General features: G+C 50.4%; 2 protein-coding genes across 4 annotated transcripts in view; one reads left to right on the top strand and one right to left on the bottom strand.

Moving 5' to 3' along the window:
• Positions 1–11,878, bottom strand: part of LIPE (lipase E, hormone sensitive type) — an 83,723-nt gene extending 71,845 nt beyond the window's left edge. For both annotated transcript variants that reach the window (XM_040327279.1, XM_040327280.1), the window contains exon 1: positions 11,782–11,878. In XM_040327279.1, coding sequence (XP_040183213.1) covers positions 11,782–11,857 — 76 coding nt within the window. In that variant the 5' untranslated portion in view covers positions 11,858–11,878. The remainder of the gene's footprint in view (positions 1–11,781) is intronic.
• Positions 11,599–22,719, top strand: LOC120916361 (major royal jelly protein 3-like). 2 transcript variants are annotated; one of them, XM_040327282.1, is made up of 6 exons: positions 11,599–12,163; positions 15,002–15,121; positions 16,545–16,664; positions 16,845–16,886; positions 20,166–20,308; positions 22,189–22,719. In XM_040327282.1, the coding sequence occupies exons 1-6, from the start codon at positions 12,085–12,087 to the stop codon at positions 22,618–22,620; spliced, it is 936 nt and encodes a 311-aa protein (XP_040183216.1). In that variant the 5' UTR covers positions 11,599–12,084; the 3' UTR covers positions 22,621–22,719. The 2 variants fall into 2 exon arrangements, with proteins under 2 accessions (XP_040183216.1, XP_040183217.1); XM_040327283.1 differs by lacking the exon at positions 16,845–16,886 and having other exon boundaries at positions 11,609–12,163.
• The last annotated feature ends 235 nt before the right edge of the window (positions 22,720–22,954 follow it).

Genomic DNA, 22,954 nt, shown 5'->3' with positions numbered 1-22,954 from the left:
CGATGCTTTATGCAAACGCGCAAATAAGCATGAATACACGCGACACTCAGGTGTGAATGCAGCCTAAATGTTGTACCTTCATTAAATGTAACCATATTGCTACACTAAGAGGCTCCTCTCTTCTCTTTTATATTCAGTTGTAACATGTCGCTACTTGTAGATCACGACATCGCTTGTATAGCAAGGCAAAAATGTATTAAAAAAAATAAATAAAATTAGCTTGTCTTGCAAAACGCTCTTAAACCAAGGTTTTACTGTATATCTATATTTATTGATCCATATGTATAAACACACATACAGGATATATTAAAGATACGTGGGTGTATACTGTATATAGATAGATATCTCTATATATACACGCACGCAGTAGGTTCTCATTACACAATAGGAATGTATGTGAATTCTCAGGAAGCTGCAGGCACTGGAAATTACAATAAAAAATAAATGAAATAAAGACAGCGACAAGAATCAACACGGCGGAGATTTCTTACACTTCACACCAATGTCTCCTGTACAAATATAACAAGCGCCAAATCATTCAAGGAAAGAACATTTGGGGAACGGCCAAAAACAACGGGTTATTTGCAGTCCGCCCGGACAGCCAATTATTTGTTTGAGTAACCCGGACACCATTACTAATGTTAAGAACTCCGGCCAAACCTATTTCTTCATTTAACGTCATCATTTTATCAGTTATTACAATCTATTTTTTTCACTCCATGTTGTCATTAAGGCCCGGGTTCACACCGGGCTGCGGGACGGAAGCCGTGCGAGTTCAGCTGAACTCACACCATTTCACTCCCGCTTGTCAGTCGCGATTTTCACCGCAATTACAGAGACATTTGTGCAGGATCGGGGCCACTGTACAAAACAAAGGGCACAGTGGAGGCAAGTAAATAAAAACTGAACCTAGTGTGTCACTTTAACCACTTCCATACCGGGCACTTACGCACCTTCCCGCCCAAGCCAATTTTCAGCTTTTAGCACTGTCGCACTTTGAATGGCAATTGCGCGGTCATGCTACACTGTACCCAAACAACATTGGCGTCCTTTTTTCCCCACAAATAGAGCTTTCTTTTGGTGGCATTTGATCACCTCTGCGATTTTTTTTTTTTGCGCAACAACTAAAAAACATTTTGAAAAAGAAATTACGTTTTTATTTTTTTCTGTAATTTTTTTTGTAAATAAGTACGTTTTCTCTTTCAATTACGGGCACTGATATGGCGGCACAGATGAGATGGCACTGATGGACATCGATGAGGTAGTACTGACAGGCACAGATGAGGTGGCACTGATTGGCGGCGCTGGTATGCGGCACTGATGGGCACTCATAGGCGGCACAGATGGGCACACATGGGCGGCACAGATGGGCACTCATGGGCGGCACAGATGGGCACTCATGGGCGGCACAGATGGGCACTCATGGGCGGCACAGATGGGCACTCATGGGCGGCACAGATGGGCACTCATGGGCGGCACAGATGGGCACTCATGGGCGGCACAGATGGGCACTCATGGGCGGCACAGATGGGCACTCATGGGCGGCACAGATGGGCACTCATGGGCGGCACAGATGGGCACTGATGGACACTGTGGGGTGGCACTGATGGACACTGTGGGGTGGCACTGATGGACACTGTGGGGCGGCACTGATGGACACTGTGGGGCGGCACTGATGGACACTGTGGGGCGGCACTGATGGACACTGTGGGGCGGCACTGATGGACACTGTGGGGCGGCACTGATGGACACTGTGGGGCGGCACTGATGGACACTGTGGGGCGGCACTGATGGACACTGTGGGGCGGCACTGATGGACACTGTGGGGCGGCACTGATGGACACTGTGGGGCGGCACTGATGGACACTGTGGGGCGGCACTGATGGACACTGTGGGGCGGCACTGATGGACACTGTGGGGCGGCACTGATGGACACTGTGGGGCGGCACTGATTTACTTATGTTGCCAGTCAGTGCCCATTTGTGGGCACTGATTGGCATCTTTTTTTTTTCAGACTTTTTTTTTTTTTTTTTTTAGACTTTTTTTTTTTTTCCCCAAAAAAAAAATTCCCCTCTTTTTTTTTATTTTGCCCTTCCCTGGTGGTCCATGTGGCGATCCGAGGGGGGGCTGTGCTGATAAACAATCAGCGCGAACCCCTCCTGTCAGGAGAGCCGCCGATCGGCTCTCCTCTACTCGCGTCTGTCAGACGCGAGTGAGGAAGAGCCATCAACGGCTCTTCCTGTTTACATCGTGATCAGCCGTGATTGGACACGGCTGATCACGTGGTAAAGAGTCTCCGTGAGAGACTCCTTACCGAGATCGGTGTTGCGGGGTGTCAGACTGACACCCTGCAACAACGATCGCCGCGATGCGTGCCACCGGGGGCGCGCAGCGGCTCAGAATCCTGAGGACGTCATATGACATCCAGTCAGGATTCTACAACCACTTTGCCGACGTCAATATGTCATTGGCGGGCAGCAAGTGGTTAAGTAAACTGTGGAACGCTTGGATATCGCTCCCACGCGGAGCCCCATCTTCACTGGCTCTTGTTGTTCCATTGTAGGGTGGTCAATTGTAGCGTGGCATAGTAAGTACGGTATCACGAGGACAAATGGGGGTGGAGGGCCATACCAGTGGGCAGAAAAGGAGGTCATGAAATAAGCCCCCAGCAGAGGTGACTTCTCTTAGGTCCCTTTCACACGTTCGCCTGTCAGTTTTGTCGGCGGACCTGAACGGCTGCTCCATGCAGTCCTATGGAGCGTCGGATGTCAGAGGTGACATGTCCGCTGACATCCGACGCGATCCGATCCGCTAAAATCAGACGTATGCCGATACGTCCCTGTGGCAAACCTAGCCACTTCTGGAACGCTGGACGTTACATGTCAAAGGGTTGTCTGTAGGGTTGTCCCGATACCACTTTTTTAGGACCGAGTACAAGTACCGATACTTTTTTTTCAAGTACTCGCCGATACCGATTACCGATACTTTTTTTTAAATGTGTCCCCAAATGCAGCCATGTCCCCCCCCATATGCAGCCATGTCCCCCCCATATGCAGCCATGTCCCCCCCATATGCAGCCATGTCCCCCCCATATGCAGCCATGTCCCCCCCATATGCAGCCATGTCCCCCCCCATATGCAACCATGTCCCCCCCCATATGCAACCATGTCCCCCCCCATATGCAACCATGTCCCCCCCCCATATACAGCCATGTCCCCCCCCCATATACAGCCATGTCCCCCCCCCATATACAGCCATGTCCCCCCCCCATATACAGCCATGTCCCCCCCCCATATACAGCCATGTCCCCCCCATATGCAGCCATGTCCCCCCCCCCATATACAGCCATGTCCCCCCCCCCATATACAGCCATGTCCCCCCCCCATATACAGCCATGTCCCCCCCATATGCAGCCATGTCCCCCCCCCCATATACAGCCATGTCCCCCCCCCCATATACAGCCATGTCCCCCCCCCATATACAGCCATGTCCCCCCCATATGCAGCCATGTCCCCGCCATATGCAGCCATGTCCCCCCCCCCCATATACAGCCATGTCCCCCCCCCCCATATACAGCCATGTCCCCCCCCCCATATACAGCCATGTCCCCCCCATATGCAGCCATGTCCCCGCCATATGCAGCCATGTCCCCCATATGCAGCCATGTCTCCCCCCATGCAGCCATGTCCCCCCCCCATAGCCAGCCATGTCCCCCCCCCATAGCCAGCCATGTCCCCCCCCCATAGCCAGCCATGTCCCCCTTACCTGCATCCCCGCTGCCGCCGACTGGTTAATACGCGCGGGGAACATTACAGCTTTGAATAGATGTAATGATTCGCGCTGCGTATAGACACTCCCCCTCGCTCAGGATTGGACAGTTCACCCGAGCAAGGGGGAGTGTCTATACGCGGCGCGAATCATTACAGCTATTCAAATGATAGCTGTAATGTTCCCCGCCCGTATTACCCAGTCGGCGGTAGCAGGGATGCGGCAGGATGCGGCGTAACGGCGACGGCGGGGGGATAAGTATTCTATTTCGGTATCGGGGTATTTGCGGGAGTACAAGTACTCCCGCAAATACTCGGAATCGGTCCCGATACCGATACTAGTATCGGTATCGGGACAACCCTAGTTGTCTGTATTATATGCTATGTATTCTGCTGGGTCTTATGTGGGCATAGTAATTTGTATGCTGGCAGCCGTAAGCCAATAGCATTCAAGTACTTTGTTTTATGTTGCCCAATCGGTGAACTCACACAACACATAACCCCAGACCCCAGCTATCAACCGACCTTTCCCTCGTGCAGCAATGCCTGATGGGAGAATTATCCAAACTGTTAAGTTCCCCATGTGGTCCTCCCTGTATTACCCCTGCTAAATCTGTTTGGCTGTTTGGAAACCCCTTGCATGGGGAATTATAGAAATATGGAAGCCTGTGAATAAAAAGTCAGTTGACTCCCAGAGCTGTGTTTCGTCCGGTTACTGGGGGGGATTTGGGACATTGCCTTACTTTTCAGCGCTGACTGTGGATTCACCCCGGTTACCAGCGGAGATCGTGCATTTTAATATTGTACTCCGCTACAGTCCCCATCTGTCCATGGCGGATCGGGTGAGATCTGATGAAAACGGACATGCTGTATGTTTTCATCAGATCTCTCCATAGGAGACAGCGGCGCTCGACAAGCCCCTCCCCGCTCAGTGAGCAGAGAGGGACCTGTGATTCGCCAGCTCAGCGGAGAGATCTTGCCGCTGAGCTGGCGGACTCCGTAGCGACAGAACGCGCGTTGTCTGAATGTAGCCTTATACAGGGCTGGACTGGGACAAAAATGTGGCCCTGGACTTCATCCAGACCGGCCCAGGGAACAAAACATCAGGGTACAGTGCCCATCAGGGCATGGTACAGAGCTCAGCACATCAGGGCACAGCACATCAGGGCACGGTACAGAGCTCAGCACATCAGGGCACAGCACCTCAGGATACAGGGCACAGCACCTCAGGATACAGGGCACAGCACCTCAGGATACAGGGCACGGTACAGAGCTCAGCACAACAGAGCTCAGCACATCAGGGCACAGCACATCAGGGCACAGCACATCAGGGCACAGCACATCAGGGCACGGTACGGAGCTCAGCACATCAGGGCACAGCACATCAGGGCACAGCACCTCAGGGCACAGTACAGAGCTCAGCACCTCAGGGCACGGCACATCAGGGCACGGCACATCAGGGCACGGCACATCAGGGCACGGTACGGAGCTCAGCACATCAGGGCACAGCACCTCAGGGCACAGTACAGAGCTCAGCACCTCAGGGCACGGCACATCAGGGCACGGCACATCAGGGCACGGTACAGAGCTCAGCACCTCAGAGCACAGCACCTCGGGGTACAGGGCACAGCACCTCAGGGCACGGTGCAGAGCTCAGCACATCAGGGCACAGCACCTCAGGGTACAGGGCACATCAGGGCATGGTACAGAGCTCAGCACATCAGGGCACAGCACATCAGGGCACGGTACAGAGCTCAGCACATCAGGGCACAGCACCTCAGGATACAGGGCACAGCACCTCAGGATACAGGGCACGGTACAGAGCTCAGCACAACAGAGCTCAGCACATCAGGGCACAGCACATCAGGGCACGGTACGGAGCTCAGCACATCAGGGCACAGCACATCAGGGCACAGCACAGAGCTCAGCACATCAGGGCACAGCACCTCAGGGCACAGTACAGAGCTCAGCACCTCAGGGCACGGCACATCAGGGCACGGCACATCAGGGCACGGTACAGAGCTCAGCACCTCAGAGCACAGCACCTCGGGGTACAGGGCACAGCACCTCAGGGCACGGTGCAGAGCTCAGCACATCAGGGCACAGCACCTCAGGGTACAGGGCACATCAGGGCACGGTACAGAGCTCAGCACATCAGGGCACAGCACCTCAGGGTACAGGGCACAGCACCTCAGGGCACAGCACAGCGAGGCACAACACATCGGGGCACATGGCACATTACGGTGCACACCGTTTACCAGCCAGCATGCAGAGTAGCGCAGGAAGCGTGTGTAATATGTTCTCTCTCCTGTCACGGCACTCACGCTGCTCCCCGGCGGCCCCTCCTCTCTTCTCGTCCATCCCAGATGATGTCACAAGCAAATGGGGATGGACGAGAAGAGAGGAGGAGCCGCCGGGGAGCAGCGCGAGTGCCGTGACAGGCGAGAGAACATATTACAGACGCTTCCTGCGCTACTCTGCAAACTCGCTAAATCTCGATCTAACCGTCAGGTGCCAGATGTCGGCGATTGATGGGTAGATCGCCGCGGACCTCCAACCGGCCCACTGAGCCATCGGCCGACCGGGAATCTCCTGGTAGTCCCGATGGCCAGTCCATCCCTGGCCTTATAGATATAGACACACAGCTCATTACATTAGGTTTGGATTAGTCGCTTGATTTTCTTTTGTTTATTTTTTGTATGTTTGTGTATATGTTGTTATTACTCTAAATGCTTGTTATGATGTATAGATGATATATGCAAGAAACAGAAAATAAAAAAAATCAGAACTTGCTTTGCACTGCCTATATAGAAATAAGGGGCCGTATCTATGCGCCTGATTCAGAGAATCAGTTACGCATAGATTTCCCTAAGATCCGACCGGCGTAAGTGTCTTACACCGTCGTATCTTAGGCTGCATATTTAAGCTGGCCGCTAGGTGGCGCTTCCGTATAGTTACCCGAGGAATATGCTAATTAGGTAGATACGCCGATTCAGAAATGTACGTCTGGCCGGCGCATTTTTTTACGTCGTTTACGTTAGGCTTTTTTTCGGTGTAAAGTTACCCCTGCTATATGAGGCGTAGCTAATGTTAAGTATGGACGTCGTTCCAGCGTCGAGTTTTGCAAATTTTACGTCGTTTGCGTAAGTCGTTCGCGAATAGGGCTGTACGTAAGTTACGTTCACGTCTAAAGCAATGACGACTTGCGGCGTAATTTTGAGCATGCGCACTGGGATCACAGTGAATTTACATAAAACACGCCCACATCATCCCCATTTGAATTAGGCGGGCTTACGCCGACACACATACGTTACGCCAGGGGTTGAAAAATTTGCTTGGAATCTAGGAGCCAGCTAAAAAAAGTTAGGAGCCAGAAAACGCGCCCCGTCCCGACGAGCTTGCGCGCAGAAGCGAACACATACGTGAGCAGCGCCCGCATATGTAAACGGTGTTCAAACCACACATGTGAGGTATCGCCGCGATTGGTAGAGCGAGAGCAATAATTCTAGCCCTAGACCTCCTCTGTAACTCAAAACATGCAACCTGTAGAATTTCTTTAAACGTCGCCTATGAAGATTTGTCGGCATTCCACGAGTGGACGCAATTTTGAAGCGTGACATGTTGGGTATAATTTTTACTCGGCGTAACATTATCTTTCATAATATTAAAAAAAATGGGGATAACTTTACTGTTGTCTTATTTTTTAATTTAACAAAGTGTAATTTTTTCCCAAAAAAGTGCGCTTGTAAGACCGCTGCGCAAATACGGCATGACAGAAAGTATTGCAATGATCGCCATTTTGTTCTCTAGGGTGTTAGGATAAAAAATATATATAATGTTTGGGGGTTCCAATTAGAGGGAAGAAGATGGCAGTGAAAATAGTGAAAAATTACATTAGAATTGCTGTTTAACTTGTAATGCCAACGGCCACCACCAGATGGCGCCAGCTCACATCTGGTGGTAATGACTTGTAATACCAACGGCTCACCACCAGATGGCACCAGCTCACAAAAAAAAAACATTTTTTTTTTGCCCCCCTTCCAAGCCAAGTCGCCAGGACCCTATTTCTAGTCGCCATGGCGACCTGGCGCCCGGGATTTGTCGAGCCCTGCGTTACGCCACCATAACTAAGGGCGCAAGTTCTTTCTGCATACGGAACTTGCGCCCTAAGTTACGGCGGCGTACCCTATCTGCGATACGTTACGCCGCGCCGACAGATACTGCAATGTATCTGAATGCGGCCCAAGGAATTTATGTATTAGTTGTATAATGAGATAAGTACTATTATTTTCCAATAAGAATGTATTCTGGTCTGTAATGATAAAAACGTATAAAAAAGAAATACAGTATGAAAAATAAAAAATAAGGCCACGCTCCATCCCTGACATGACCCAAGCATTTACATAATCCTACAATTACCTGCACTTCAGAGAGGAATCATTTTCCGGCAGTCAGAGCCCCGCCAAATAATGACACACGGTACTTCTCAGCCATGAAAGAGCCGGATGTAGAAGTGAACAGGATGTGGTTTGCCAATGTCTTATACACACAGGAGGGCGGCCATACCTGATAAACAGCAATTCACTGATAACCATAATCCCGGGAGTTCACCCTTCAGGACGGTGTCACTTCTCTACATGACAAATTCTAATGCCCGAGACAAACTCCTGTACTACAGATGTATGAATTTATCACAAGGCGGGGAGGCGGCACTGAGGCTGCAGGAACTATATATATATATATACCGATATATGATGCCGATTTTTGCGGCCGATATTTTAGGCCGATGTTTTTATTTTTTTTGGTGGCACTGGCTCGTGGCACTGGCTCGTGGCACTTGAAGATGGCACTAGCAGAAGGCACTTATTGGGACTGGCAGGTTGCCACTGAAAGATGGTACTAGCAGATGGCACTGATTGGCAGGTGGCACTTATTGGCACTGGCAGGTGGCACTGATTGGCAGATGGCACTGGTTGGCAGATGTCACGTGGCACTGGCAAGTGGCACTGGTTGGCAGGTGGCACTGGCAGGTGGCACTGGGTGGCAATAGTTCGCACTGGTTGGCATTGGCAGGTGGCACTGATGGCTTTAGTTGGCACTGGTAGGTGACACTGGATCGCACTGACAGGTGGCACTGAATGGAAGGTGGCACTAATTGGCACTGGATGGTGGCACTGGATGGAAGGTGGCACTAATTGGCACTGGCAGGTGGCACTGGTGCAAAAAAGAATGGTGTCACCCCCCTCAGTACAGACACCCCTCCTCCAGTATAGACATCCCCCCCCACCTTCTACAGACACCAGAGAGTGGTGTGTGTGTCCCACGAGCGCGGGCCCCTCCTCCTCTGTGGGCGTAAACAGAGAGGAGGGCCGCCGCCCTGGGTGTACCAAGATGGCCACGGCTCCGGAGCTAGGCCGAAGCCGCGGTCTTTCCTGATGCTGTGACCGCAGCGGCAATCCGCGGATTGCCGCCACGGTCACAGCATCAGGAAAGGCCGCGGCTTCGGCCTAGCTCCGGATCCGTGGCACCGCTAGCGGGCATGTAAAATATCGGCCTAATTTGGATAAAAATCGGCCGATGCTGATTTCTCCAAAACGTCCAAATATCGGCCGATATATCGGTCGACCTCTACTATTCATGTCCAGCCCTGGTCTTGACATCTGATGTAAAGAGGGCTGGGATTGCCTGGTGTGTGGGGGGACTCTGCTGGGATTGCCTGGTGTGTGGGGGGACTCTGCTGGGATTGCCTGGTGTGTGGGGGGACTCTGCTGGGATTGCCTGGTGTGTGGGGGGACTCTGCTGGGATTGCCTGGCGTGTGGGGGGGACTCTGCTGGGATTGCCTGGCGTGTGGGGGGGGACTCTGCTGGGATTGCCTGGCGTATGGGGGGGGACTCTGCTGGGATTGCCTGGCGTATGGGGGGGGACTCTGCTGGGATTGCCTGGCGTATGGGGGGGGACTCTGCTGGGATTGCCTGGCGTATGGGGGGGGACTCTGCTGGGATTGCCTGGCGTATGGGGGGGGACTCTGCTGGGATTGCCTGGCGTATGGGGGGGGACTCTGCTGGGATTGCCTGGCGTATGGGGGGGGACTCTGCTGGGATTGCCTGGCGTATGGGGGGACTCTGCTGGGATTGCCTGGCGTATGGGGGGACTCTGCTGGGATTGCCTGGCGTATGGGGGGACTCTGCTGGGATTGCCTGGCGTATGGGGGGCCTCTGCTGGGATTGCCTGGCGTATGGGGGGACTCTGCTGGGATTGCCTGGCGTATGGGGGGACTCTGCTGGGATTGCCTGGCGTATGGGGGGACTCTGCTGGGATTGCCTGGCGTATGGGGGGACTCTGCTGGGATTGCCTGGCGTATGGGGGGACTCTGCTGGGATTGCCTGGCGTATGGGGGGACTCTGCTGGGATTGCCTGGCGTATGGGGGGACTCTGCTGGGATTGCCTGGCGTATGGGGGGACTCTGCTGGGATTGCCTGGCGTATGGGGGGACTCTGCTGGGATTGCCTGGTGTATGGGGGGACTCTGCTGGGATTGCCTGGCGTATGGGGGGACTCTGCTGGGATTGCCTGGCGTATGGGGGGACTCTGCTGGGATTGCCTGGCGTATGGGGGGACTCTGCTGGGATTGCCTGGCGTATGGGGGGACTCCGCTGGGATTGCCTGGCGTATGGGGGGACTCCGCTGGGATTGCCTGGCGTATGGGGGGACTCTGCTGGGATTGCCTGGCGTATGGGGGGACTCTGCTGGGATTGCCTGGTGTATGGGGGGACTCTGCTGGGATTGCCTGGTGTATGGGGGGACTCTGCTGGGATTGCCTGGTGTATGGGGGGGACTCTGCTGGGATTGCCTGGTGTATGGGGGGACTCTGCTGGGGATCACCTTTATAGAGCCAACTAAAATCTCCTCAGTTTACCACGTAGGTGTGCACAGCCTATTATATTAGGGGGGTGCACCCCAAAGCTCAAACACACATCTATGTGAACACACACACACACGTTTTTAGAAATAAATGTAAACAAACATCTTAAAATGTAATAAAACATGTTTTAATTAAATAAACACTCAATGGGAAGTCAGGAACACTATGGGGGGCTCCGGGAAAGTCAGGAACACTATGGGGGGTTCCCGGGGAAGTCAGGAACACTATGGGGGGCTCCGGGGAAGTCAGGAACACTATGGGGGGCTCCGGGGAAGTCAGGAACACTATGGGGGGGTCCCAGGGAAGTCGGGAACACTATGGGGGGCCCCGGGGAAGTCAGGAACACTATGGGGGCCCCGGGGAAGTCGGGAACACTATGGGGGGCCCCGGGGAAGTCAGGAACACTATGGGGGGCCCCCGGGGAAGTCAGGAACACTATGGGGGGCCCCGGGGAAGTCAGGAACACTATGTGGGGCCCCGGGGAAGTCAGGAACACTATGGGGGGCCCCGGGGAAGTCAGGAACACTATGGGGGGCCCCGGGGAAGTCAGAAACACTATGGGGGGCCCCGGGGAAGTCAGAAACACTATGGGGGGCCCCGGGGAAGTCAGAAACACTATGGGGGGCCCCGGGGAAGTCAGAAACACTATGGGGGGCCCCGGGGAAGTCGGGAACACTATGGGGGGCCCCGGGGAAGTCAGGAACACTATGGGGGGCTCCTGGGGAGTCAGGAACACTATGGGGGGCTCCCGGGGAAGTCAGGAACACTATGGGGGGCCCCGGGGAAGTCAGGAACACTATGGGGGGCCCCGGGGGAGTCAGGAACACTATGGGGGCCCCGGGGAAGTCGGGAACACTATGGGGGCCCCCGGGGAAGTCGGGAACACTATGGGGGCCCCCAGGGAATGTCTTGCTCTCCTCTGTAGACTGTACACAGGCCTATAACATGGACACATCTAGATCTCCCTGTCACAATTGTATACAGGGCGGGACATGTACCAGGCAGAGATAAAACCACAACACTCTGTCACCCATGACAACGAGCAGAGCAGGACACCGAAGACACATAACGGCACAAACTGTCAGAACTGACCTGCATATTGCTCTGTACCGGCTCCTTCTTCTTCTTCCCCCTCCCCGCCCGGCGCCATATTGCCGAGCCCCCTCATCCACACTGACAGCAGGACACGCCCCTCCGGGTAGGTCACCGGACAAGACCCCGCCCAGCCGCGGTTGGAGACAACCACAGAGTGACAGCGGGATTGGCAGAGCGCCCAGAGACAGAGGGAGGTGGATTGCGGCTGCCATCTAGCGGTAGAAACAGAGTACAGCGGAGGACAGTTGGCTCTCAGCATCGGTTGAGTTGGAAGAAGAAGTGTCCCAGGCTCCGGACACAATGGAGTTTTGCATGAAAATTGCTGTTTGTTTTCTTATCCTTTTGCCTACAACTGCGCAGAGCACCTCTGCAAAACCAAGTAAGTGTTAGATTATTGATTAATTAATGATTAATGTGAAGGGCTGATTATAAATGCTAAATATTGCCATTGTCTGACCAATTACATCGGTATCAGACACAATTATTCCGTTTTCAGTGGTGCTGTTTAACTGACAATGACTCCGTCATGCAGCGCTATAACCCAAATGTATTTTCCATCGTTTTCATAGTTGGCAACATTGTAAAAAATGTATAGGGGCATCATGGGCGTCCGCTCCATAGGGCAAGGGGGGTCGTTTGCCCCCCCCCCTGGAATCGCCAGGGAGAGCCAGGAGCAGGGCCGAACTGGCCCTGAGGCCGATTTAAGCGGTGACTGCAGCGCTCCCCTCCCCTCTAGTTGTCCCTTATTAAGAGTGCCTGTCCCTCTTCTGGAATCAAATCCATTTGTCCCTCATTCCAAAAGGTTCCTCTTTTAGACCTGCAATAAATATACTGTCAATATAGTGTAGTGTTTCAGTCAAGGGAAAGGGGTGCTGTGTAATGTAAAGGGGTCCAGTGGTGCAGGGTGCTGTGTAATGTAAAGGGGGCCAGAGGTGCAGGGTGCTATGTATTGTAAAGGGGGCCAGTGATGCAGGGTGCTGTGTAATGTAAAGGGGGCCAGAGGTGCAGGGTGCTGTGTAATGTAAAGGGGGCCAGTGATGCAGGGTGCTGTTTAATGTAAAGGGGGCCAGAGATGCAGGGGGCTGTGTAATGTAAAGGGGCCCAGTGATGCAGGGTGCTGTGTAATGTAAAGGGGTCCAGAGCTGTGGGGTGCTGTGTAATGTAAAGGGGTCCAGAGCTGTGAGGTGCCGTGTAATGTAAAGGGGTCCAGAGGTACAGTTGTGGAGAGGGGGTACACAGTAGTGACAAAGAGATATTGAAAGATGCAGGGGGCACAGTGGGGTGTTTTTACATTTTAATGTGGGGTTGCGCTTTTAACCCCCGCTAGCAGTCGAAGAAAGGGTAAAATGCGACTGTGTATCGCCGCTGCCGAAGCGACCCCCTCTGAAAACATTTCAGCGGACGCCCATGAGGGGCATGTTTTTTGCCTGTAGGCTAAGGTGACCAGACATCCCCAGTTTCAGGGGCCAGTCCCCTGATTGAGGACACTGTCCCCGGACCAAGTCTGTCCCTGGTTTTGTCCCCAGATTGGATTTAATAGGGGGCAGGGGCAATTTCAAAGACAGTCAGTACAGAATTAAAATAAAAAAATTAGAATTACACCCCCCTCCCCGCTCCGCCGCTCCTACTAGCATAGGGGGGGTTGTATTTTCCCCATTATCTGTGCCCCTTTCTGATGATCATGTGCTGGTCGGAGCGGAGGGAATATTTCTTCAGCTTCGCTCGCATGTTCTTCTGCCTTGGCTCAAATCCTGGCCAGCCGCCTGCCTATCTCCTTGCCTTCCCTGGCGGAGTGATCTTCCTCCGCTCCCCATCCAGTAGTAGCCGGGGGCCCGAAGAGTAAGACTTGAGAGGCTGTGAGGCGGGCGGCGACGGGCAGAGAGTCGCTGTTTGCCGCCATTACTAGTAAAGAAAAAATATGTCCCCGGATTTCATTTAAAAAATCTGGTCACCTTACTGTAGGCGGAGTCTTAAAAATTGGGGGCGGGGCATTCATTTGTAGGTGTGACGTCTCTTCTGTACATACTGCTCCCTGCCATACCCCCCACACTTCTCTCCTGTACATACATACTGCTCACCGTCATATACTCCACACTCCTCTCCTGTACATACTGCTCACTATCATACCCCCCCACTGCTCACCCTCATATACTCCACACTCCTCTCCTGTACATACTGCTCACTATCATACCCCCCCACTGCTCACCCTCATATACTCCACACTCCTTTCCTGTACATACTGCTCACTATCATACCCCCCACTGCTCACCCTCATATACTCCACACTCCTTTCCTGTACATACTGCTCACTATCATACCCCCCACTGCTCACCGTCATATACTCAACAATCCTCTCCTATACATATTGCTCACCGTCATATACTCCACACTCCTCACCGTCATACCCTCCACACTCCTCTCCTGTACATACTGCTCACCGTCATATACTCCACACTCCTCTCCTGTACATACTGCTCACTATCATACCCCCCACTGCTCACCGTCATATACGCAACAATCCTCTCCTATACATATTGCTCACTATCATACCCACCACTGCTCACCGTCATATACTCCACACTCCTCTCCTGTACATACTACTCACCGTCATATACTCCACACTCCTCTCCTATACATACTGCTCACTGTCATATACTCCACACTCCTCTCCTATACATACTGCTTACCGTCATATACTCCACACTCCTCTCCTATACATACTGCTCACTGTCATACCCTCCACACTTCTCTCCAGTACATACTACTCACCGTCACCCCCCCCCCCACACTCCTCTCCTGTACATACTTCTCACAGTCATATACTCCACACTCCTCTCCTGTACATACTACTCACCTTCATACTCCCCCACACTCCTCTCCTGTACATACTGCTCACCGTCATATACTCCACACTCCTCTCCTGTAAATACTGCTCACCGTCATATACTCCACACTCCTCTCCTGTACATACTGCTCACTGTCATTCCTTCCACATTCGGTGTACATACTTACTACCAGTGGGTTTTGATGTGTCAAAGGGCTTTGGGCTTGTGTTGATGACATCAGTTTGAGACACTAATGAGATCCCTCAGAATTTACTGACAGGAACATCTGACCTGCAATTGTCTCTTTCACCTGCATTTCACAACTTTTCTTTATAGCAAATGTATTTTAGTTTTTCATTTCTTTCATTTAAATTTTTTCTGTTTATCCGCAGGACAAGAAATTGCACCAAGAACAAGGCATTTTCCTGGTATTGAAACAGGGACCCCCACCACGGAGGAAACACCCCACATACAGGCTATCGACAGGAGTGATAGTAACTCTACTAAGAAGAGTAAGTATTTGTTTAAAGGGATCTTTCTATGTGCTATACATTTCTGTGTGTTAACCTGACACACAGGACGGTATTGACACATTTTAAGCCTCTGCTGGGAGCGTTTATCCTCTCCTGTACATACTGCTCACCGTCATACCCTCCACACTCCTCCCATTTATATACTGCTCACCGTCATATATTCCACACTCCTCTCCTGTACATACTGCTCACCATCATACCCTCAACACTCCTCTCCTGTACATACTGCTCACTGTCATATACTCCACACTCCTCTCCTGTACATACTGCTCACCGTCATACCCTCCACACTCCTCCCATTTATATACTGCTCACTGTCATATACTCCACACTCCTTTCCTGTACATACTGCTCACCGTCATACCCTCCACACTCCTCCCATTTATATACTGCTCACTGTCATATACTCCACACTCCTTTCCTGTACATACTGCTCACCGTCATACCCTCCACACTCCTCCCATTTATATACTGCTCACTGTCATATACTCCACACTCCTTTCCTGTACATACTGCTCACCGTCATACCCTCCACACTCCTCCCATTTATATACTGCCCACTGTCATATACTCCACACTCCTTTCCTGTACATACTGCTCACCGTCATGCCCTCCACACTCCTCCCATTTATATACTCCACACTCCTTTCCTGTACATACTGCTTACCATCATACCCTCCACACTCCTCTCCTGTACATACTGCTCACTGTCATATACTCCACACTCCTCTCCTGTACATACTGCTCACCATCATACCCCCCACACTCCTTTCCTGTACATACTGCTCACCGTCATACCCTCTACACTCCTCCCATTTATATACTGCTCACTGTCATATACTCCACACTCCTTTCCTGTACATACTGCTTACCATCATACCCTCCACACTCCTCCACACTCCTCTCTTGTACATACTGCTCACTGTCATATCTTCCACACTCCTCTCCTGTACATACTGCTCACCGTCATATACTCTACACTCCTCCCATGTATATACTGCTCACTGTCATATACTCCACACTCCTCTCCTGTACATACTGCTCACTGTCATACCCTCTACACTCCTCTTCTGTACATACTGCTCACTGTCATATACTCCACACTCCTCTCCTGTACATACTGCTCACTGTCATACCCTCTACACTCCTCTTCTGTACATACTGCTCACTGTCATATACTCCACACTCCTCTCCTGTACATACTGCTCACTGTCATACCCTCTACACTCCTCTTCTGTACATACTGCTCACTGTCATATACTCCACACTCCTCTTCTGTACATACTGCTCACCGGCATACCCTCCACACTCCTCTCCTGTACATACTGCTCACTGTCATATCTTCCACACTGTATTTTAGTTTTTCATTTCTTTCATTTAAAATGTTTCTGTTTATCCGCAGGACAAGAAATTGCACCAAGAACAAGGCATTTTCCTGGTAATGAAAGGGGGACCCCCACCACGGAGGCAACACCCCACATACAGGCTATCGACAGGAGTGATAGTAACTCTACTACGAAGAGTAAGTATTTGTTTAAAGGGATCTTTCTATGTGCTATACATTTCCGTGTGTTAACCTGACATAAAGGACGGTATTGACACATTTTAAGCCTCTGCTGGGAGAGCTTTTTGCCGTGAAAACCGGGCGTGTGTAGGCTCCCTAATTGTTGTTGTTTTTTTTTTTTTTTTTTTTCTTCTACAGGAACGACCACTACTCCGAAACCAGTGTTTGTGATCAACCAACGTTTGTATTAATATATATTCTATCCATCTACAGTGGAACCTTGGTTTAAGAGTAACTTGGTTTGAGAGCTTTTTGATTTGCGAGCAACTTTTTTTTTTTTTTTTTTTTTTTTACAATTCTGATTCGGTTTGCGAGTGTTGACTCACAAGACGAGCAGAATTCAAGCTAAATAGGCCTGCAGTACCTCATTTGGCCTGAGGTATGGGGGTGCAGAAGCGAGCAGAGCCAAAAATAGGCCAACGTTTGTATTAATATATCTTCTATCCATCTACAGTGGAACCTTGGTTTAAGAGTAACTTGGTTTGAGAGCTTTTTGATTTGCGAGCAACTTTTTTTTTTTTTTTTTTTTTTTTTACAATTCTGATTCGGTTTGCGAGTGTTGACTCACAAGACGAGCATAATTCAAGCTAAATAGGCCTGCAGTACCTCATTTGGCCTGACCCCCCATTCACACCTAGGCGTTTTGTCGCCTGTAGTGTGACGCCGCAGCAGCCCCGAGACGCTGGAGGGATGAAAACACATTGCCCTCTATGGAGATGGTTCACATCTCCACGCCGAACGCCGTACGCCTGCCGCCTGAAAAAAAGTCTTTTTTCAGGCGGCTTTCGGCGATCGGCATAGGAGATGTGAACCATCTCCATAGAGGGGGGTGAGGCTGCATTCACACTCGCTGCGTTTTGTCGCCGCAAATCGCGGTACAAAACGCTGCAATTTGTCGCCGCAATTCGCGGGACGAAACGCCGCGATTTTGTACGCCTAGGTGTGAATGCAGCCTGAGGTACGGGGGTGCAGAAGCCAAGCAGAGCCGAAAATAGGCCTGCAGTACCTCATTTGGAGAAAGGGAGTGACCGCTCCAGGTGGGTATGTTGAACAATCAGCAACTGTTCAGGAGATCAAGGGTGCTGGCAATGCATGAAGCAATTAGTTGAAGAAAAAAGGATGGACAGCCGCACTCCAAAAAAAACATTAGGTTGTCTTTAATGTAAAAATGGAAAAATACACTACAAAAACCAGCAGAAGACCATTTGGCCTGAGATATGGGGGCGCAGAAGCCAAGAAAAGCCGAACATTGTACTGTAGTACCTCATTTGGTCTGAGGTACCGGGGGGGCGCAGGAAAACGGGTTATGCTTCTTCCTACCAGGAGATTTAAATCTCCTGGTAGGAAGAAGCATAACCCTAAGGTCAATGAAGGCTGTGTCCGTCTATGAACTCAGAGAAATGGATTTTACGGTGAGTACAAAAATCCTTTTTTTTCTTCCTGACGAGATTCTGGGCCGTGTGTACAGGGCCTTACTGTTTATACACTACAGAGTAGAACAGCCTATCCCATTGCTTGGCTTGCTGTAGAGAAGGATTCTTGCTCTATGTATGGAAGCAGTGGTCTCTCCGCATTGGCTGGGGACAGTAAAAGAATAATCGCACTTTGTCTAAAAGTACATTTATTCTTTAAAAAAAAAAAAAAGCATTAGAGAGGTGCTTGTTCCACAGTTTTATTATTTAGCACACGTCTCGTATTTTATAAAAGGGAGAATAAGATTTGCTAACATTAGAAATGCAATTTCAGTTTTATAATCCTAATCATATCCAGACGTTTCTAAACTGGATTCGAATTTTCAGTTGTAAATACTGTTTAGAGCAGGCATGTCCAAAGTCCGGCCTGCGGGCCAAATGCGGCCCCCCTGTTGATTTAATATGGCCCCTTTGTGGATTTGTATATATATATTGGCCCAGATTCAGAGAGCAATTGCGTCTGCGTAACCATAGTTACGCAGCGTAATTACTTACTTGCGCCGGCGTATCGAATGCTCCTGATTCAGGAGCCTCGATACGCCGACTACAGCCTAAGATATGCCTGGCATAAGGCTCTTATGCCGTCATATCGTAGGCTGCATTCTTACGCAGGCCGCTAGGTGGCGTTCCCGTAGTGGTCAGCGTAGAGTATGCAAATTGCATACTAACGCCGATTCACAACCGTGTACGCAGTTTACGTTGTTTGCGTACGTCGGTTTTTGCGTAAGGCTGCTCCTGCTAATAGCAGGGGCAGCCAATGCTACGTATACCCGTCGTTCCCGTGTCGCGAAGTTTAAATTTTACGTCGTTTGCGTAAGTGAATCGTGAATGGCGCTGGACGCCATTCACGTTCACTTTGAAGCAAATGACGTCCTTGTGACTTCATTTACCGCAATGCTCGTCGGTAAAGTTTCCCGACGGAGCATGCGCACTACGCTCGGCGCGGGAATGCGCCTAATTTAAATGATCCACGCCCCCTACGGGATCATTTAAATTACGCGCCCTTACGCCGGGCAGTTTTCCGGAGCGCACACGCAATTTACGGAGCTACTGCTCCGTGAATCAAGCGTAGCGCAGGAAATTTACGGTGCGCTGCGCCTCTGTAAATAATGGGCAAAGCTACCTGAATCTGGGCCATTGTTTCCACAAAAGATATATACCGTATTTATCGGCGCTGCCTTGGAGGGGACAGGGAGGGGGCAGGACGAGCGCCGTCAGATTACATGAAGAGAATCTCCTGTTTACTCAGCAGCGTCTGTATTGAAAGTCCCATCTCCTGGGATGTCATTGGACGACTGTTCTGTCTATCGTAGGAGGCGGGACTTTGTATTAAAGAGGCCACAGGGTAAACAAGAGATTCTCCTGTTTGTAAACTGTCGGCCTTCGTCCCGACCCCCTCCCTGTGCCCTCCGAGGCTGCAGATGGGCATCGATAAGGCTGCACTGATGGCAATGGTAAGGCTGCATTGATGGCAATGGTAAGGCTGCATTGATGGCAATGGTAAGGCTGCATTGATGGCAATGGTAAGGCTGCATTCATGGCAATGGTAAGGCTGCATTCATGGCAATGGTAAGGCTGCATTCATGGCAATGGTAAGGCTGCATTAATGGCAATGGTAAGGCTGCATTCATGGCACATGTGAGGCTGGGGGTTATTTACGAAAGACAAATCCACTTTGCACTACAAGTGCAAACTACAAGTGCAAAGTGTACTTGAAATTGCACTGAAAGTGCACTTGGAAGTGCAGTCGCTGTAGATCTGAGGGGTAGATCTGAAATGAGGGGAAGCTCTGCTGATTTTATTATCCAATCATGTGCAAGCTAAAATGCTGTTTTTTATTTTCCTTGCACGTCCCCCTCGGATCTACAGTGACTTCACTTCCAAGTGCACTTTCAGTGCAATTTTAAGTGCACTTGTAGTGGAAAGTGGATTTTCCTTTTGTAAATAACCCCCCTTGATTCATTTTTCTTTGTTTTTTCTTTTCTAGATGAGGTCCAGAGGAGAGTTGATGAAACTGCAGAAAGGATTTTAAATGAATCTTTCCTCACCACACTCAATATTGTTGGCTTAGCGGTTGCGGGATTGCTTGTTATCATCGGCATTATTGTGGTTTACTGCTATTGCTTCTTGGTAAGTATTAAGACTTCGCTAGCTATTATTAACCACTTAAGGACCGCCGCACAACGACGATATACATCGACAGAATAGCACGGCTGGGCATAAGGGCGTACAGGTACGTCCCCTTTAAGGTGCGAGCCGCGCGTGCGTCGGCGGCAGCGCGCTCACGACCCGGTCCGGAGCTCCATGACCACGCCCGCGGGACCCGCAGACCCGATCGCCGCCGGTTTCCCGCGATCGGGTCACAGAGCTGAAGAACAGGGAGAGGTAAGTGTAAACAAACATCTCCCCGTGCTTCCTAGTGACACTGTCAGTGATCGTCTGTGACCTTGTCATCAGGAACAGCGATCAGTGACGTGTCACACCAAGCCACGCCCCCTAACAGTTACAAGCACTCCCTAGGTCACACTTAACACCTTCAGCGCCCCCTACAGGTTAACCCCTTCACTGCCAGTGTCATTTTTACAGTAATCCGTGCATTTTTATAGCACTCATCGCTGTAAAAAATGACAATGGTCCCAAAATGGTGTCAAAAGTGTCCGATGTGTCCGCCATAATGTCGCAGTCACGATAAAAATCGATGATCGCCGCCATAACTAGTAAAAAAAAAAAATATTAAAAATGCCATAAAACAGTCCCCTATTTTGTAGAAGCTCTTAGGTAGATTCAGTAAGAGTTAGGCCGACTTATCAGTAGATAAGTCGACCTAACTCAGAATCTACGCCGACTTATGTTTAAGCGTATGCTCAAACAGAGCTACGATTAAACATATCTAAGATACGACGGCTTGTGCCGTCCTATCTTAGATTGCAATATTTTGGATGGCCGCTAGGTGGCGCTTCCATTGCGGTCGGCGTAGAATATGTAAATGAGGAGATACGCCGATTCACGAACGTACGCCTGGCCGTCGCAGTAGTTTTACGCCGTTTCCGTAAGGCATTAGCAGGCCTAAAGTTATTCCATCTATTAGGCGGAATAACAATGTTAAAGTATGGCCGCCGTTCCCGCCGCGAGATTCAAATTTTTTACGTTGTTTGGGTAAGTCGTCCGCGAATCGGGATTTACGTCGTTTATGTCCACGTCGAAATCAATAGGCCCGTGCGGCGTACTTAGCCGCAAAGCACCCTGGGAAATGTAGGCGCCCGGCGCATGCACATTAGAAAAAATAACGTGAAAAACGTAAGGTCAAGCCTCATTACCATACAACACGCCCCCCTCCAAGACATTTGAATTCGGCGCCCTTACGCCCGCCCGCTTTAGGCTACGCCGCCGTATATTAGCAGGCAAGTACATTGAGAATCATGTACTTGCCTAGCTAACTTACGGCGGCGTAGCCTAAACAGGCTAAGCTACGCCGCTGCAAGTTTGCACCCAGGTACCTGAATCTACCTATCTAACTTTTGCGCAAACCCATCAATAAACGCTTATTGCAATTTTTTTTTTTTTTACCAAAAATATGTAGAAGAATACCTAATTGGCCTAAACAGTGTAAAAAAAAAAAAAAATGTTAGCAAAAAGTAAAAAATATTGAATTTTTTTCAAAATTGTCACTCTATTTTTGTTTATAGCGCAAAAAATAAAAACCGCAGAGGTGATCAAATACCACCAAAAGAAAGCTCTATTTGTGGGGAAAAAAGGACGCCAATTTTGTTTGGGAGCCACGTCGCACGACCGCGCAATTGTCTGTTAAAGCGACGCAGTGCCGAATTATAAAAACCCCTTGGGTCATGTAGCAGCATATTGGTCCGGTCCTTAAGTGGTTATGCAGCCTGACAGCATCACATTAATAAAAGCGGAAGGTTCAATTAGGCTTTCCAAACGTTTCCTTTTTATATATTATGGTTTACTGTTGAAATGACTAATAACTTTTTCTATTTCATTTATGTTATCAGCGCCAAAAAAAACCTGAGGACTCTGGCTCAGATGACATAAGCCCAAGTTTGGGCAGCTCAAAGAATGTCAACACATACCAGGGTGACTTATACAAGCCTGACTTATACCAGAATGGCTCGCGCCAGGATGACTCGCTACAGAATGGCTCGCTACAGAATGGCTCGCTACAGAATGGCTCGCTACAGAATGGCTCGCTCCAGAATGGCTCGCGCCAGGATGACTCGTTACAGAATGGCTCGCGCCAGAATGGCTCGCGCCAGGATGACTCGTTACAGAATGGCTCGCTACAGAATGGCTCGCTACAGAATGGCTCGCTACAGAATGGCTCGCTACAGAATGGCTCGCTACAGAATGGCTCGCTACAGAATGGCTCGCTCCAGAATGGCTCGCTCCAGAATGGCTTGTACCAGAATGGCTCGCACCAGAATTAAATGGGCCAGAATGGTTTAGGCCACAGCAATTTGGACCAGAGTGGGTCAGGCCAGAATGCCTGTACCAAGCAGCCCTTAATAAAGTAACTCTGAAAAGAACACCTAATGTCTGAAGCATTCAGAGCTGAACTGAATATGCACAGGGAGGAGGTAATATGTACAGGGAGGGGACATTATGTACAAAAAAAGGGGTAATATGTACAGGAAAGGGGTAATATGTCCAGGAAAGGGGTAATATGTACAGGGAGGGGATAATATGTACTGGAAGAGGGGAATATGTGCAGGAAGGGGGTAATATGTACAGGGAGGGGCTGATATGTGCAGGAAGGGGGTA

This window comes from Rana temporaria, chromosome 10, assembly GCF_905171775.1.
Source record: "Rana temporaria chromosome 10, aRanTem1.1, whole genome shotgun sequence".
NCBI classification, from domain to species: Eukaryota; Metazoa; Chordata; class Amphibia; order Anura; family Ranidae; genus Rana; species Rana temporaria.
Note: the sequence above shows the minus strand (reverse complement) of the source record. Positions and strands in the feature narration are given on the sequence as shown.

Bases quoted from the DNA above. Each gene is read 5' to 3' on its own strand.
- LOC120916361 (XM_040327282.1), top strand. From the start codon at position 12,085: ATGGAGTTTTGCATGAAAATTGCTGTTTGTTTTCTTATCCTTTTGCCT. The intron at 12,164-15,001 runs GTAAGTGTTAGA...GTTTATCCGCAG, and splicing joins GAGCACCTCTGCAAAACCAA to GACAAGAAATTGCACCAAGA. The intron at 20,309-22,188 runs GTAAGTATTAAG...TTATGTTATCAG, and splicing joins TTTACTGCTATTGCTTCTTG to CGCCAAAAAAAACCTGAGGA.